The sequence below is a fragment of the Rana temporaria genome, chromosome 5 (assembly GCF_905171775.1).
Source record: "Rana temporaria chromosome 5, aRanTem1.1, whole genome shotgun sequence".
Taxonomy (NCBI): domain Eukaryota; kingdom Metazoa; phylum Chordata; class Amphibia; order Anura; family Ranidae; genus Rana; species Rana temporaria.
In genome coordinates this window covers 357203951-357219084 of record NC_053493.1, presented here as the reverse complement: position 1 = coordinate 357219084, position 15134 = coordinate 357203951, and the positions used below count along the sequence as shown (strand labels likewise).

Genomic DNA, 15134 nt, shown 5'->3' with positions numbered 1-15134 from the left:
GTAGAACCCCCACCAAATTCTGTAAAATCTGTTGCCTCACCCACAGGACTAGGTTTAGTTCCTCCCCTAGAAGGATTATTTTTTTTACAATTCCTGGTATATCTGAGCCACTCACTGAAACACACTAATTTGTTTCAATCACCCCAGACGACAATCTCTAATTTGTTTGTATTCTATGTTTTACCGATAATTGCTGTTGATACTCCTCAATGATATATATATATATATATATATATAATTGTTTCATCTGTAAGCTTGTATTTTGGAAACCTTCAAAAAAAAATCAATAAAGCCATCCTGTCAGGAGAAGACAGTGATCATTGCTAGAGGCTATAGTAGCCACTAGTGGTAATCGCGGGTGAATCCGGCAGGCTGGTTGTACCAAATTGATCGTTCAACTTGGTGCATTCAGCCTGTCCACACAGGTTCGAATTTCGACCAGTAATTGCTTAACCGGCCGATATTTGAACCACCTATGGCTGGCCTAAGACTCAAGTGTCACACTGACACAAGGGCCCTGCTGAACACATTGGGATAGCCTCTCTACCAGTGTAATATGCTGAGCTGGGATGTCAATTTGACAGCCAGGATATGCAGAATGATGGAGACTGCTGGCTCAATGCCAGGAGAGGATCCCACAGTAGTTGTGCCCTCTTCTTTCTACCACAGCACCCGAGGCAGGGGCATCTGAGTTTGCCTCAGCCTGGTCCCAGTGTATCTCTGCACTGTAAAGCCTCGTACACACGATAGGTTAACCAGAGGACAGCGGTCTGAAGGACCGTTGTCATAGGTTAACCTATGAAGCTAACTGATGGTCCGTCGTGCGTACACACCATTAGTTAAAAAAACGATCGTGTCAGAACGCGATGACGTAAAACACAACAAAGTGCTGAAAAAAACAAAGTTCAATGCTTCCAAGCATGCGTCGACTTGATTCTGAGCATGCATGGATTTTTAACCGATGGTTGTGCGTACTAACGGTCGGGTTTGACCTATCGGTTGCCAATCCATCGGTTAAATTTTAAATAACCTATGGGGCCTACACAAGATCGGTTTTGACCGATGAAAACGGTCCTTCAGACCGTTGTACTCTGGTTGACTCATCGTGTGTACGAGGCCTAACTGTGAAAAAGCATGTACTGTATTTATTGACGTATAACACTCACTTTTTTACCCTGAAAATAGAGGGTAAACTGTGCCTGCGTGTTATACGCAGGGGGCTGTGGAAAGTATTATTCCTGAAACTTTCCTCTTAAAGTTAGGGTGCGTGTTCAATGTCTGTGCGTGTTATACGCCGATAAATACTGTATTTAATTTGGCATGTCCCATAGTGCCATAATGGATTTCATAAAGGGTATGCACTATTTACTTTCGACAGGAGAACATTGGAATGTGATGTTTCATTCAACATTAAAGTGTAGTAAAATGTAATTATGATGGACTGATTTCTCCTTGTTGGTGAATTATTTGTGCTGTCTTTTTCTTCTTTGTGTAATGGGTTTGCAGAGGGACTGGTTGTTCACACCTAGCAATCATCTGCATCTTTAAAGCAATCAGATGCTGTTCTTGTCTTTTTTTTCCCTTCCTTAATCACTGTTGCTCTGGGAGAGGTGGTGGCCCTCATCCAAGATCACGTCCGATCCAAGTTTGTGTGTTTTGGAGAGAGAAAGAGAATTGAGATTGATTGCCATCATCAACCAGCGTGTGCCATTATACCATTTCCCCTGTGGATACATTGGCATAGGCGGCATGGATATCAGAGCAGCAGGTTGCTTGGCATCGCATGTGGCAGAATCACGTCTGGAGCATCTGCATGCCTGCCATGTAGAGAAGGAAAGAAAGGCTGCTTATCTTATGTTATTATCTCATCTTCTGCCTGTTATCAACTTTGTGTGTGGAGACATTAGTATATTTACTGATAAAGCATGATAATGGTGAACTAACAGTGAATTCATATTCTTCAAACTATCAACAATAAAACTACTACTTTAAATATTTTAAGTAAAACACCTGTTTATTCCTTTATAGCTAGTTTCCATCTCTACACCGCAGCTTTGATTTTATTGCATGAAATTAAAAGGTCTTACTATTTTCTAACCCCCATGCAAAGTTTAAAAAATAAATTTAATTAAAAAAAATGGTGGGGAAAAAAGTAAAAGATCTCCAAGCTGACCATATAGTATGCAAATTTTGTCTGGCTCCTGATAAACTGGTCAAAATTTGAGCCGCAGGTGGCCAAGTTGCCACTCCCCCATTTTTGATCTATTTACAGGGATGGAGGCCTATGGTAGTATCTCTATATGCCTCATTTAAAGTCCCACCCCTATCCCCCCTCTTTTTGAACGTTGCCACTCTCCTGCCTGACATGGATGAAAAACCTGTTGACCAAACAGCAGCTGCATCCAATTAGATTGTGTATGGCTATCTTTAGACTCCAGCTTCTCTCCCCCCCCGCCTCCCCTCGCCTCCATAAGACACACAGAATGGGACTCGGCACCCCCCAGCTCCCTCCTCACTGGCTGTGATTGACAGCAGTGGGAGCCAATGAGCAGGCGCTCTCGTTCACATTGATGGATCCGGCTCAGTGAAGTATTAGGGGCTGTGGGGGAGCTGCATATTAAAGGTTTATTGGCCTTATGCGTAGAATGCATGAGGTTAAAAAACATTCGGCCTTTAAAACCACTTTAACTTTACATTTTTACATGGATGGGGGCTGGCTAGAAAATGGCAAGATATTTCATTTAATTGTATATGTAATTGAAAGTTTAATAAATTGTAAACAGCTTGGTAAAGCTGAGGCTGATTTTAGGGCCTTTCCATTAATTAACCAGAACAATAGCTGATGGATTGCAGGAATTTTATCACATTAGAAAAGTCTGTGTTTGCAATAAAAACAGCTTTTTATGTAAAGTGCCTATAAGTTTGCTCCACTATAATCCTTTAGTTACTTTAGCAATGATCCCTTCATTAAAAAAAATAAAAATCATTTTGTTTTAACCCCAACATTTAACTTTAGCCCTTAACCCTCACCCCAACATTTTAATCCTAGCCCTTAACATGCAACTTTGGACGCATAAAGGTTCCTGCATTATGATGCGACTTTGATGCTACTTAAGTGCCAGAGAGTGTAAAGTCGAATCAAAGACTATTACATGAGCAGAACTGTCATACTTTCCTATTGGACAAAAAACAAAAAAAGGCACCACAAAACGCACCAAAAAAAACACATTGACCACAACCTGCATAGATGTGAACCTAGCCTTGGGGTCCATTCACACAGGCTTTCCAATCTACCTGTCAACTTTTTTAGATGGACCTGATTTGAAGCTCAGTGCAGGTCTGTGGGCAGGCATACCTCTGAGTCTGTCCAATTCCAGAGAAAGGTGACAGATCAGAGGTAGTCTGATGTAAACAGATGCAAGTCCGTTTTATTCCTACCAGCCAAGGTCTGCTGTCAAATTTTAGACAAAAACTGAATGGGGATGGATGTCAGTGACGTCCATCCTTTCCCACTTCGATTCAGAAGCTGATCTGTTTATGGACCCCCTGCTAAACTGAGTGGATGCAGCTCCTGTGAAAGGACCCTTATGTTGATATACACAAACTGGAAATATTTATGCTTACTGAAAATGCACTATACTTTTAAGTATATAACAGATTAAAAAAAGTCAAGAATTACAGTATTGATATTGTTCTATTTATGTATAGTATGTTACAATTGGTTATGCAAGTTAAAAGGAACTGTGCATTTGGAGGAGTTGGATTGCTTTGCACAAACTGTTTACCGTCTGGTTATGCAATTATTTTGTTGATGCACCGCTTGCTTTCTAAATTTTCTTATGCACATTGTTTTTTTTAGAGTTGATGGCCTTTTGCAGCTGGATAATACTTCTGTGCTGATATATATTAACTTTTACTATGACACCTTGTGTGAGTAGAGAGGAGTTACGGCCTGAGAATATCCAATATACAATAAACTAGTACAATATACTAATTTACCAATCGACAAGTAATTGGTGACGAAGTTTCCTTATTGATATTAAAACTCTGAAAAAGTTGAATGTTTGCAGATGGTTACATTAGCAGCACTCCATTGACAAAAGGTACCATATTAGTTTTGTGCACATTCTCAAAAATTAAATGGTAAACTTTTTGTTGTTCTAAAATAGGTATTCGTATATGAAGCAAGCTGGTGGAGCCTCCGGCTCATTACGTGATTTCCAGTTTCTTGTTTCCTCATTTTTTATAAAAAAATTAGTTTTCATATGCAAGTGACTTGTCCCCAAAGTTTCAATCAGAGCCCACAAGTTCGAAAAGGAGACAACTTCTGGGTGTTCACTGGAGAAAACCATCAGTACGCAAGTACAAGGTAAATAAAAGTTAATCTAAATCCATTTTCGCTTCCTAATAATCGCTTACCAACGGCCCAACGTCTCCTAGGCTGAACTTCCTGGTTTAGAGGCATGTATGCGTGGGCTCCCTGATGGTTTGTGTTGTGATTGGACAGAGCACGAGTTTGTCAGGTTATAACCAACGATTTTGGCTGTATACCTGCTGATCAGCTCACAGCACAGAGATTCAGAACTGAAAACAAGGAGAGACTCAAGCCAAATCTGTAGGTAAACACAGCACACATACACTTGTTAGGCACACAGTTACCTCTTGATTGCCCTTCTGATCACTCCTGTCACCCAGCCAGTGTCATTAGTACAGTGTACAGTATCACTGATCACTGTATTTGTGTAATTGGTAAAGTCCGCGCCCCTCACAGCCAGTGTCTTAGTGCCAGATTGCCATCACAGTCACACTATAAGTTCTGATCACCACCATTCCTGGTATAGTGTCTGTACAGATCAGTATCTTAATCACGATCAGAACTATAGTGTCCCCAAAAACAGTTTGATTTACCAAAGACATGCAGCAGAATACATTTTGGCCTAAATTGTATGAAGAAATTAGATTTTATTGGATATGTTTTATAACCGAGTAGAAAATATTTTGCTGTACTTGTGTGGAAAAAAAAATATTTCATTTGGGTACAGTGTTGCATGACCAAGCAATTACCAGTTAAAAGTGAAGTTCTGGGATTTAAAAAAAAAATACTTTTATACTGGCCTAGGTGGGTGCAGCATTCATCTGATGCTGCATCTGTCCCCTGCCAGCTCTGCAGTAAGAATTAAGCAACCAAACACCACTGATCGCTCAGTTCTCCCCCTCCGCTTTGAGCAGAGAGCCTAGACTGCCACTCAGCGGCTCTCTGCTCTTCCCTTAGCATTCAGCAGATCACCGAGAGGCTGAGCAAGGTGTCGGTCCAGACTTCTGGGCTGATACCGACCATATGTTCAGGATATTTCCTGAGCCTGGAGCAGCTGAGTGACGTCACCTGATAGCGGGCTTTAGCTGTCAGCTGCAAACAGGTCACAGGAGTGTAGAACGAACTGCACTCCTGTTATTCATAGACGTATGGCTAAAAAAAGCTTTAGTCATACTTCTCCTTTTAAAGTAGCACAGTGCCGAATGTCAAGAAATGCTCTGGTCATAAAACCTTCCAGGGGTCATGTGGTTAAATTGGAGCTGAACTCAAAATGTGAAGATTTGCTATGTTATAGTAAACCTTAAAATAGTTAATTGTGACTAAGCAGGACCCTAAAAATCTAGCTTTTCTCTGAAATCCCTTTAGAAGAATAGCGGTTCACTTCTGGGAATGTGAGCGTAGCTAGGCACTCCTATGTCTCCAGCCACATAGCTGCATATTGGCAATGTGAGATCTAAGGCACTTCTGCCTCTGACTGCTTGTCTCAAGAGATTTGGAGTGAAATTTGGTGATGTTATCGCTATGCGCTCACTGTTGTTCTTGCTAAAGACTCCAACATAAGGAAACAAAAATCATGCCTCTACCAACATGGCCCTCCCCACGAGAGAGGCAATGCATAACAAGCTGTATTAAGTCAATAATGGAGGAAAGATCAGCTTCCAAGAGACTGGTTCTTTACCCTCTCCCTGCCTTTTTTTAGCCACAGCTTCCAATGTTGAATTTCTCTTTAGATATTAGTCTGCAGCAGATACTGTACATTGTTGGCTAAATAATGCCTGTACTTATAAGTACCTGTAATAAAAAATAAATAAATAAAAAAAACCTCTAAAAGGACACAAATAGCCATATAAATACCATCATGGTTCTAATTCTACCCTGCTGTATTTAAATTAATTAACAATTGCTCTTTTAAAGTGGTTGTATGGCAGAAGGATTTTCATGCATTAACCACTTCCCTACCGGCCCATAGTAAAATGACGTCCACAAAGAACTTCTGCCGTTCAGAGTGGACGTCATATGACGTCCTGGGCTTTCCGGGTGGATATCTGAATGATGCCTGCAGCTAAGAGGCATCATTCAGATATCCTTCTAAACTGCCGGCGATTCTGCACAACGTAAGAACGATCATAGCGGCGGTTCCGCCGCTAGATCGTTCTTACAGGCGGCGGGAGGGGACATCCCCCCCCTCCCGCCGCCATCCGGTGCTTCTCCGGGCTCTCCCGTGCCATCGGGGGCCCGGAGAACGAATCGTCCGGCGCTCGCAGGAAGCATAGAGATGACTGGTGACCAGATGGTCACCAGTCATCTCTATGACCGTCGGAGGACCCGGGCGCGATGTGATGACGTCACGCCCGGGTCCCCGTAAGTAAACAAAGCCGCGATTGCGGCTGCTAAGCAACCACAAGCATGAGATCCGTGAATTTTTTTTCACCGATTTCATGCTTTCCAGCCTGTAGGAGAGATGTGAGGTCTTATTGACCCCGCATCTCTCCATAAAGAGTACCTGTCACACACATTCCTATTACAAGGGATGTTTACATTCCTTGTAATAGGAATAAAAGTGATAAAAAAAAAAAAAAAATTAAAAGTGTCAAAAAAGAAATAAATATATAAAAAAAAAAAGAAATAAAAATGTATTTTTTTAACGCCCCTGTCCCCGGTAGCTTGCGCGCAGAAGCGAACGCACACGCAAGTCCCGCCGACATATCTAAACGCCGTTTAAACCACATATGTGAGGTATCGCCGCGTGCGTTAGAGTGCCAGCAACAATTCTAGCACTAGATCTCCTCTGTAAATCTAAACTGGTAACCTGTAAAAAATTTCAAATCGTTGCCTATGGAGATTTTTAAGTACCGAAGTTTGGCGCCATTCCATGAGTGTGCGCAATTTTAAAGCGTGACATGTTAGGTATCTATTTACTCGGTGTAACATCATATTTCATATTTTACAGAAAAATTGGGCTAACTTTACTGTTTTTAAATTTTTTTAATTCATGAAACAATTTTTTTCCCAAAAAAAGGCGTTTGAAAAATTATTGCGCAAATACCGTGCAAGATAAAAGGTTTCAATGACCGTCGTTTTATTCCCTAGGGTGTCTGCTAAAAAAACATATATAATGTTTGGGGGTTCTGCGTAATTTTCTAGCAAAAAAATTATGATTTGTACATGTAGGAGAGAAGTGCCAGAATAGGCCTGGTATGGAAGTGTGTATAACTGCCCGGTATGGAAGAGGTTAAAATTAAAAAAAAATTGTGTGCAGCTGCCCTCCTCAGCAAGTGCTTTTAACCCCTGCTAGCGGCCAAATAAAGAGTTAATAGTGCCCATGTTGCGGCGCTGTCAAAACGCTTTGCAGGTGCTTTGGCAGTGCTGCCCATTCATTTCAATGGGTAGTGGAGGAGCGGTATATACACCGCTCCCCCACCACCCCAAAGATGCTGCTTGCAGGACTTTTTTTTTTCTCATCCTTTCTCATCCTCGCTATTTTTAGTGCTAAAATGCCTGAAAAGCGTCCCAGTGTGAAAGGTGTCTTATACTTGAGCCCTGAGCCCCATCTCAATCCAGCGATGTTGCACGAGAACTTCAGCTGCCTGGGACTCTCCCTCCAGATTGGCTGAGACACACAGTGGGTGCCATTGGCTCCTGCTGTTGTCAGTCAGTGAGCCAATAAGGGGAGAGAGAGGGGGCGGGGCTGAGCTGCTTGCTGTGTGGCCACTCAGCAGGAAGGAAAGGGCTAGGAGCAGCGATGAGGGACCCGAGAAAAAGAGGATCTGTGCAAAACCACTACACAGAGCAGGTTAGTATAACGTGTTTGTTATTTTTAAATGAAAAGAGACAAGACTTTAATATTACTTTTAGGATGATGTCAAAGTTCCCTCCCCCCCCCCCCCTTCTCAGTCTGTTCCCTTTCTGTTGACTGCAGATTGGATCACCTTGTTGCTTGTCAGGTCTTTCTGGCCAAGCCCACACAATATTCTTGTATAGGATTTAAATCGCGCAGCCAATTTGTACAACACAAAATAGAATTGCAGAGCTAATGCACGTGCCTGGCCGTAAAGATTTTTAACAAGTAGCCGTGTGGTCTAGTAAGCTAGATTTTACTGCACAGGGGAGTGGTGAGTATAAGACTGGGAGGAGGGCGGGGCGCAGGGGAATCGCAAATATAGATTTTTTTTTTTTTTTTTTTGTAATCTTTAAAAAAAAAAAAAAAGTAAAAATGTATTAAAGGAATCATATTTGAAGTCCTGACCAAAATGTTGCCTGCCTAGAGTCTGCAGGGTCTTTATGGTCAATCTGCATCATTCTAATAAAATAAACTTGGAGGAGTAGCTTTACAAGACATGTGCTGTCAGATAGTATAAAATGCATATCTGTGCACCCATTTGACAGCTCATTAGCACACATTTGAGCGCCATCTCACATTATCTAGGCCTGGCTGTAGAATTCATGGTTCCCTCCGATTTCATGATACAGCTGCAGAAAACCGTCTCCAATATTACTAGAACCGATTGTGTGCACACACCACAATATGATTATCCGCATTGGGTGTGTTTTCTTGAATATTAAGAAAGCACATCTGTACATACTGTATCATGGCACGCTTCTGACATTCATTATGTGGGTTGAGAATAGCAAAGTAAACTGTATGGGTCTGCTGTCCATTCTCCCAAGCAGATGGTTGCTACAGTTGTGTGTCACTTGCTTATTACATCCTCTTAAGATTAGTAGCTGCATGTCCAGATGGGCCTGAAAGAACAGCTGTGTATAAAAAAAAGAAAATAGATGAAACCTGCGTGATGATTTTTTCAGGAGGGAAAAAAAAATGTGTCCTAGTTGCAGTAAATAAGAAAAATTCCCAGCGCTTCTTTCTCTCCGGTATTGCTAAAATGTTTGCTAATCATTTGTGGTTTGTTTGTATTTTTTTAAGTTTAAGTAAATATTCATAATTTGCTCCTTTTTAATGCGACTGTGCATTTATTTTACACAAGGGCCGAATAAATAGCAAAATTATCGAAAAACTTGTCACAATGCAAAAATCAAGACGATGCCTCAGAGAAACGTATGTTACAGTTGGAATGTTTTGAACAAATTTATGCCATTAGCGCTAAAACATGAACAGCCAGGTAGAAAATCCCAGCAGAACATAAGCAAATGTAATGAATTATTCATGATGGATCTTTTTTTTTTTTGTTAAACTGCAAATGGTGTTTTGAAGGTTGCTCATTTTTTTTTCTTCTTCTTTTTTTCTTTGTAAGCGGTCATAAGATGTTTGTTAATGAAATGGACGTGTATAAAAAATAATGCCAAAATGGATGTATGGAACAGTAAACCTGTATTAGAAATACTCCATTTAATTTTCTTTTTTTTTATTCTACTGCCCCTTGTAAATTTACAAAGAGTGCTTCTGTGCAGTGTGCTTTACATAACAATTTTTTAAGCTCTTTTACAGTAAATTTTTTTTAAACCGCATTCATGTGTGTGTTTTAATTGTGAATGAAAAAATATATATTTGTATGGATGCGTTTCCTACAGAGAAAATAAAGTTATGTTATGGAAAGGACGTTCCAGTTAAAGCTAGACTCCAGGCAGATATAAAAGACACACATTTATGTATCTCCATATTCATTAATCCATACTTTAATGTATTTTTTATTGCAAGTACCTGAATTTGACTTGATATCAGCTTTGTGCAGTCCCTGTACAGCAGCAATTCGAATGGGAGAGAAAGGGGCAGGCTGGTAATCAATCAGGTTTGCTGCTTGAAAATGTGCTGACAGAAAGCGTGCTGATAGTAGGGGAAAGCAGACTGACGGTGAGATGAGCATTTCAGTCTGCCGCTTCTCCTTTTACTGTCTACCCACAGACAGGGGGACCTGAAAGTATTAAAGTGGTTGTAAGCCCATGCATATACCCGGTGAAGGAAATCGCCTCAGATGATACAGGGATGAAACAAATCCTCCTACATAAATTGTACTTGTTTATCTGTAGTCTTCTCCTCGCTACACCCCTTCAAAAGGGCAGATTGTGTTATTCTTTCTTCATCTGTCAGGAGCATAGGAAGGGCAGAGGGGCTGCAGTTACACTGTTTGAGAGCTGATTAGAGGAAAGGAACCGACCCCCCCCCCCCTTCACACAGCAGAAGAACTGTGTTCTAAATAGACCAGCTCCGTTCTGAGCTCTCTCCCCCCCTCACCCAATGGTCCAGTATTTTTTCTATCACTAATCCATGTAGAAATAAAGTGGCTGAAAGGGGTTGGATGAATAAGCAACACTGAGAAACAAAAAGGATGAAAACTGTGGGGGTGATTTAATAAAACTGGAGCATGGAAAAACTTGTGTACCTCCTGCATAGAGACCAATTGGCTTCCAGGTTTTATTGTCAAAGCTTAATTTTTAACAAGCTCAAGTTAGAAACTGATTGGCTACCATGCAGTGCTGCACCAGATTCTGAGTGCTCCAGTCTTCGTAAATTCCCCTGTATTTTAATAAAAGAAAACATGCCATTAATTTGATACATCGTGCTTTAGTAAATTGTCAATGTCACCCAGTTTAGGTTTAGATTTACTATCTGTGGGTTGCAGGCCTTGGCTGAAAGTGAAAGCTGTTGGCTCTTACTAAGGATGAGCTCAGGTGTGTTCGCCGCTGTACATGTAGAGCCCGCCAGAAAATTTAGCACTGCACAGTGCTAGTCACAGGCAGTGTGACATTTCCCAATCCCTGCAGCCGCGCATCAGGAAATTGTCTCGCTGCTTGTGACAAGTGCTCTGTAGTGCTGACATCCTGGCAGGGCTCTGCATGTGCGGTTGCAAACACGCCTGAGCTCATCCTTGGCTCTTACCCTGCATCTCAATTGCCTTTTATAGTTGATAATGCACATGCCTTTTGTTAAATGGCTCAGGCCCTTGGTTGTGCATGGTGCAGAGTATTTGCTTCACTATTAAGAAATTCAGAAACATGCTGGAGAAATGGTATGAATTGACCTTTTACACTTGCAGCTCTGGTTTTATATGTGCTAATAAATGGATTTACTCAAATACATCAACAAATTATTTTAACTTTTGTGCTTTTATCTTTTTTAGGAGGTGTTCCTTGTGGTTGTAGCCATTCTGGTCTTACTTTTGGCCTTTTATGCCTTTTTCTACCTTAAATTAACTCACCCTATGGAACCCAGAGAAGACTCTGAAGACTAAAGACTGCCGGAGCTATGAAGAAAAACTATTTTGTCATGGAGGACTCAGACAATGTGAATTCATACAGTGTACAGTAAAGATTTCCTGTAACTACACATTCCAGTACTATTAAATGCTGAAAACATTCCTTATTAATTCATAAAGAACAAAATGCACACTACTTAAAATTGAGCTACTGTCTAATTTCACCTTCCCATTGACAAACAATTTCTAAAAAGCCAAAACTTCAGCAACATTTTATTTTTGGATACATTCTGTTGCACAAAAGCTAATCTACATAAGCTTTGGTCCAATAACCCAATGGGTCTGTTTGCCACACATCAGTAACAGAGTTCAGTGTAATCGTTATGTACAAATTGTAGAAACTCTTAACCAATCAGACTTTGCTTTTTGATCTGAACATTTTAAAGCGAACCGATAGCAGGTACCTCAAGTAACTTAGATTTTGCCACCAATTTGTCTTAAAACCTTTTACTGGGTATGGGGCACACATGACACTCTTAACTTTCCAAGGTTAAATATATAGGAGGCCAGTCATCGGGCTCAAATATTGTCACAGGTTGGGAATAACTATGCGTAGCAATGAGCAAGTTTGGACTAGGAATGCGCAAGTCATTTCAGCTATCTTAATTTTGTGGCAAAATTAGCAGTTATGCATTTGTTGAAATGTAGTCGAAAAATTGCCCACAAGTTCATCATGCAGCAAAAGTCCTTTTTTTAAACCTGTGACTTTTTTGGTCGTCAAAACAACTTCACGCCCTGTTGCTCTATGACCTTTATTTGTCAACATCAAGTCACCATTTCTGTGTTTTAATTTTTTTGCGTGTATTTTATTGTTTGAAATTTTTTTTTTACAAGGGTAGGAAAAAAATAAAAATAAATTCTTGTGTACTGGTTCTTTAAAAAAAAATCAGTTTACCATTTTAAAACTACAACAAAATACACAAAAAGCAAAAACATTTGCAAAAAAAAAACTGGAGCAATTTAACGTTTAATACAGATTTAAAAAGACACATTTACCCACTATAACTTCACCTTCCCATTGACAATAAAACATTTCTAAAATGCCAAAACTTCAGCAAAGCAAAAACTGTAATTTTTGCTCAACCCTAGTTTTTGCTTTGTAAATGGAATTTTCAATGGCAGTGTAGTGTGATGGGGTAGTGTGGAAAAGATTAGTATAGAATTCTACTGCACTGCTGATGTGATAAAGACACCCCCCTATCTCCGACTTGGGATATCTATGATTAAAAGATGCATGGGCAGCATACCAATTTTTAGGAAAATGTGTCCAATCACTATTGTTTTCCCTTTAATACTCTAGCATTGCAGGTGTGTGGAGCACATACCTCCCTATTACTGCACTATAGAAGGATAACTGGCCAGGAAAGAGAATTGCTAATGAGGACAGTTGTATCATGCCTGCATATCCAAAAGCACTCTGCTGAAAATGAGCATCTTATGGCCGCCTTGTCTGCTGCATATTTTCAGTTAAGTTGAGGAACAATCATCCAGTTTGCATAGTGGCATATCAAATCTTGCAGGGTGATAGTACATAATCTAGGTAGACCATATTTGGCGATTTTGCTCACTGACCTTTTAAGATTGACATTTTCCATAGAGTAGTTAATGCAAACTTTCTAAAATGGGAATTTGAGGACTTCCAAAGACTTTTTTTCGTTTTCATTCTCGGCCTAACCCTCAGCTGGGCACTACTACGTTCCCATATTGTTAAAGAATGGTACCATTTTTATAGAGAGCCTAAATAGAAGAGGCTAGGTTACACTGCATTTGTCACAACAACTTTGTGCTGTGATCTTCATTGGAATCATATCAAAATGGTTTCTGTCACCAGAATTTGTACACTTTGTGATCTGAGCCAAAAGTGAACTCACCCAAATTTTACAATGGTAATCCTAATGATTACACATTGTTACCAGGACCTGTACAAGCAATTGGGGGGCTCATATTTAAACATTCAATTTTGTACTTAAAAAAAAAGCTGTATGGGTTCCTCCACCCTCTTCTACCTAGAATTTTCTCCATAGAGATCACAGATGCAGTGCTGCCCCCATTCCCACCCCATGCTCACACATTACCCACTGAGCTGTTCAGTATTTAAACATTCGTCGATCGGACACCTGTGCTGTAGCACTCAACCTGCAGCAAATTCTATAAAGACGAATAAAAAGATACATTTTTGTGCTTGTTTTATTAGTCAATTTTGGTTTGTCTGAAGCTCTACTTTAAGCTTTTCTCTGGTCTGATTTTCCTATTTTCCTACATGAACTTGTTAATTATAAAGTACAAAACAGATGTCTTTTGGGAGAGATTATTTTTCAAGTTTTGATTTTTCTGGATGTGTGCCTAATATGTTGATTTGGAAACTTTGTGATGCCATGTTTTTAATTAAAAGCATTTTCAATGACAGATTCTATAGACATGATCTTTTTAAACTATGTGGTGTTGTTTTCTATTCAGTACATATTAAACAATTTTGCAGTCTTCATTGGTATGCAGAGTTTGTGTTGTACATGGTAGCATGTCACCCTGGGGACAACACATGCAGGCTGATGTGATCTCACTCTCGCCTCTAGAATGTAAAGTGGGAATGTGGTAAGTGAATTATGTATTCTGAAAATAGGAATGGGTAAAAATTAGAAGGTTAAAAGGAAAATGATCATGTATATTAATGAGCACTCGTTTGGAATTATCATAGGTAACAATGTCGCTGTTTTATTTTTTTATTTCAAACTTTATAAAAAAAAAATAGATTAATGTTTTTGCAGCACTACATTGTCATTTACAGAAATATGCGACTGTTATGACAACACATTGTGTAAAAATAATAGTTATTGATACACAAAAAAAGAAAAAAATACATTCAAAGTTAAAGCATTTTTTCTTAATCTGTTTTGAATAATGTTAGAGTTAGAAAAATAGCGTTTTAAATCAGAATTGCAACCCATGACATTTTTGTAAGCATCTTGTAAATTTATTAGCACAATTCTACAGGTAGGGTGAGACCTTAAAGGAACACTAAAGGTTCGTTTTTTATTAGATCAATTGATTGCTGTAAGCAAGAGCATTTAAATATCACTTTTTTCCTTTTGACCTCCAAAATACAGTAATCCAGGTTTGAAAATGCCATTTCCTGTCTCTCCTCTTCTTGCTTTCCACCAGCATCTGAGCCGTTTTGAATGGTGGAAAGCAGAATGTGCTCACCCCCTCCCTAGGACTACAGCCCTGCGTGAAGATGCTCTCTTATCCCTCACAGGCATGGAGGCTAAGCCTAATGGGAACTGTAGTTCACATTAGGCCGTGATGTAGCAAGAATGAATGCGCACCGCAAACCAGGAAGTCAGTGAGAATAACGATTCAGGAGTGCTGGAGGTGAATAAAACAGCTCGATTTCAACAGGTATCAAACTAGTTATAATGCAAAACATTACTTTTTACTTTATCAGCTACTGTCAGACTTTAATTTAAGAGGAAAATATTTTTGTCTTTACAACCCCTTTAAGGTAGTTTTGACTTCAATATTTAAATGCTTCACTGGAATGTCCTTTAAATTTCTGTTTTCTTATATCACTTCTGTAGCTCCTATCACAAGCTTTCATCCTGCTATGTATT

General features: G+C 39.8%; 1 protein-coding gene across 3 annotated transcripts in view; it reads left to right on the top strand.

Annotated features, from left to right (window-relative positions):
• The window catches only part of TRIQK (triple QxxK/R motif containing), a 151870-nt gene extending 137861 nt beyond the window's left edge, over window positions 1–14009 (top strand). For all 3 annotated transcript variants that reach the window (XM_040354633.1, XM_040354634.1, XM_040354635.1), the window contains exon 5: window positions 11392–14009. In XM_040354633.1, coding sequence (XP_040210567.1) covers window positions 11392–11502 — 111 coding nt within the window. In that variant the 3' untranslated portion in view covers window positions 11503–14009. The remainder of the gene's footprint in view (window positions 1–11391) is intronic.
• Window positions 14010–15134: the final 1125 nt, after the last annotated feature.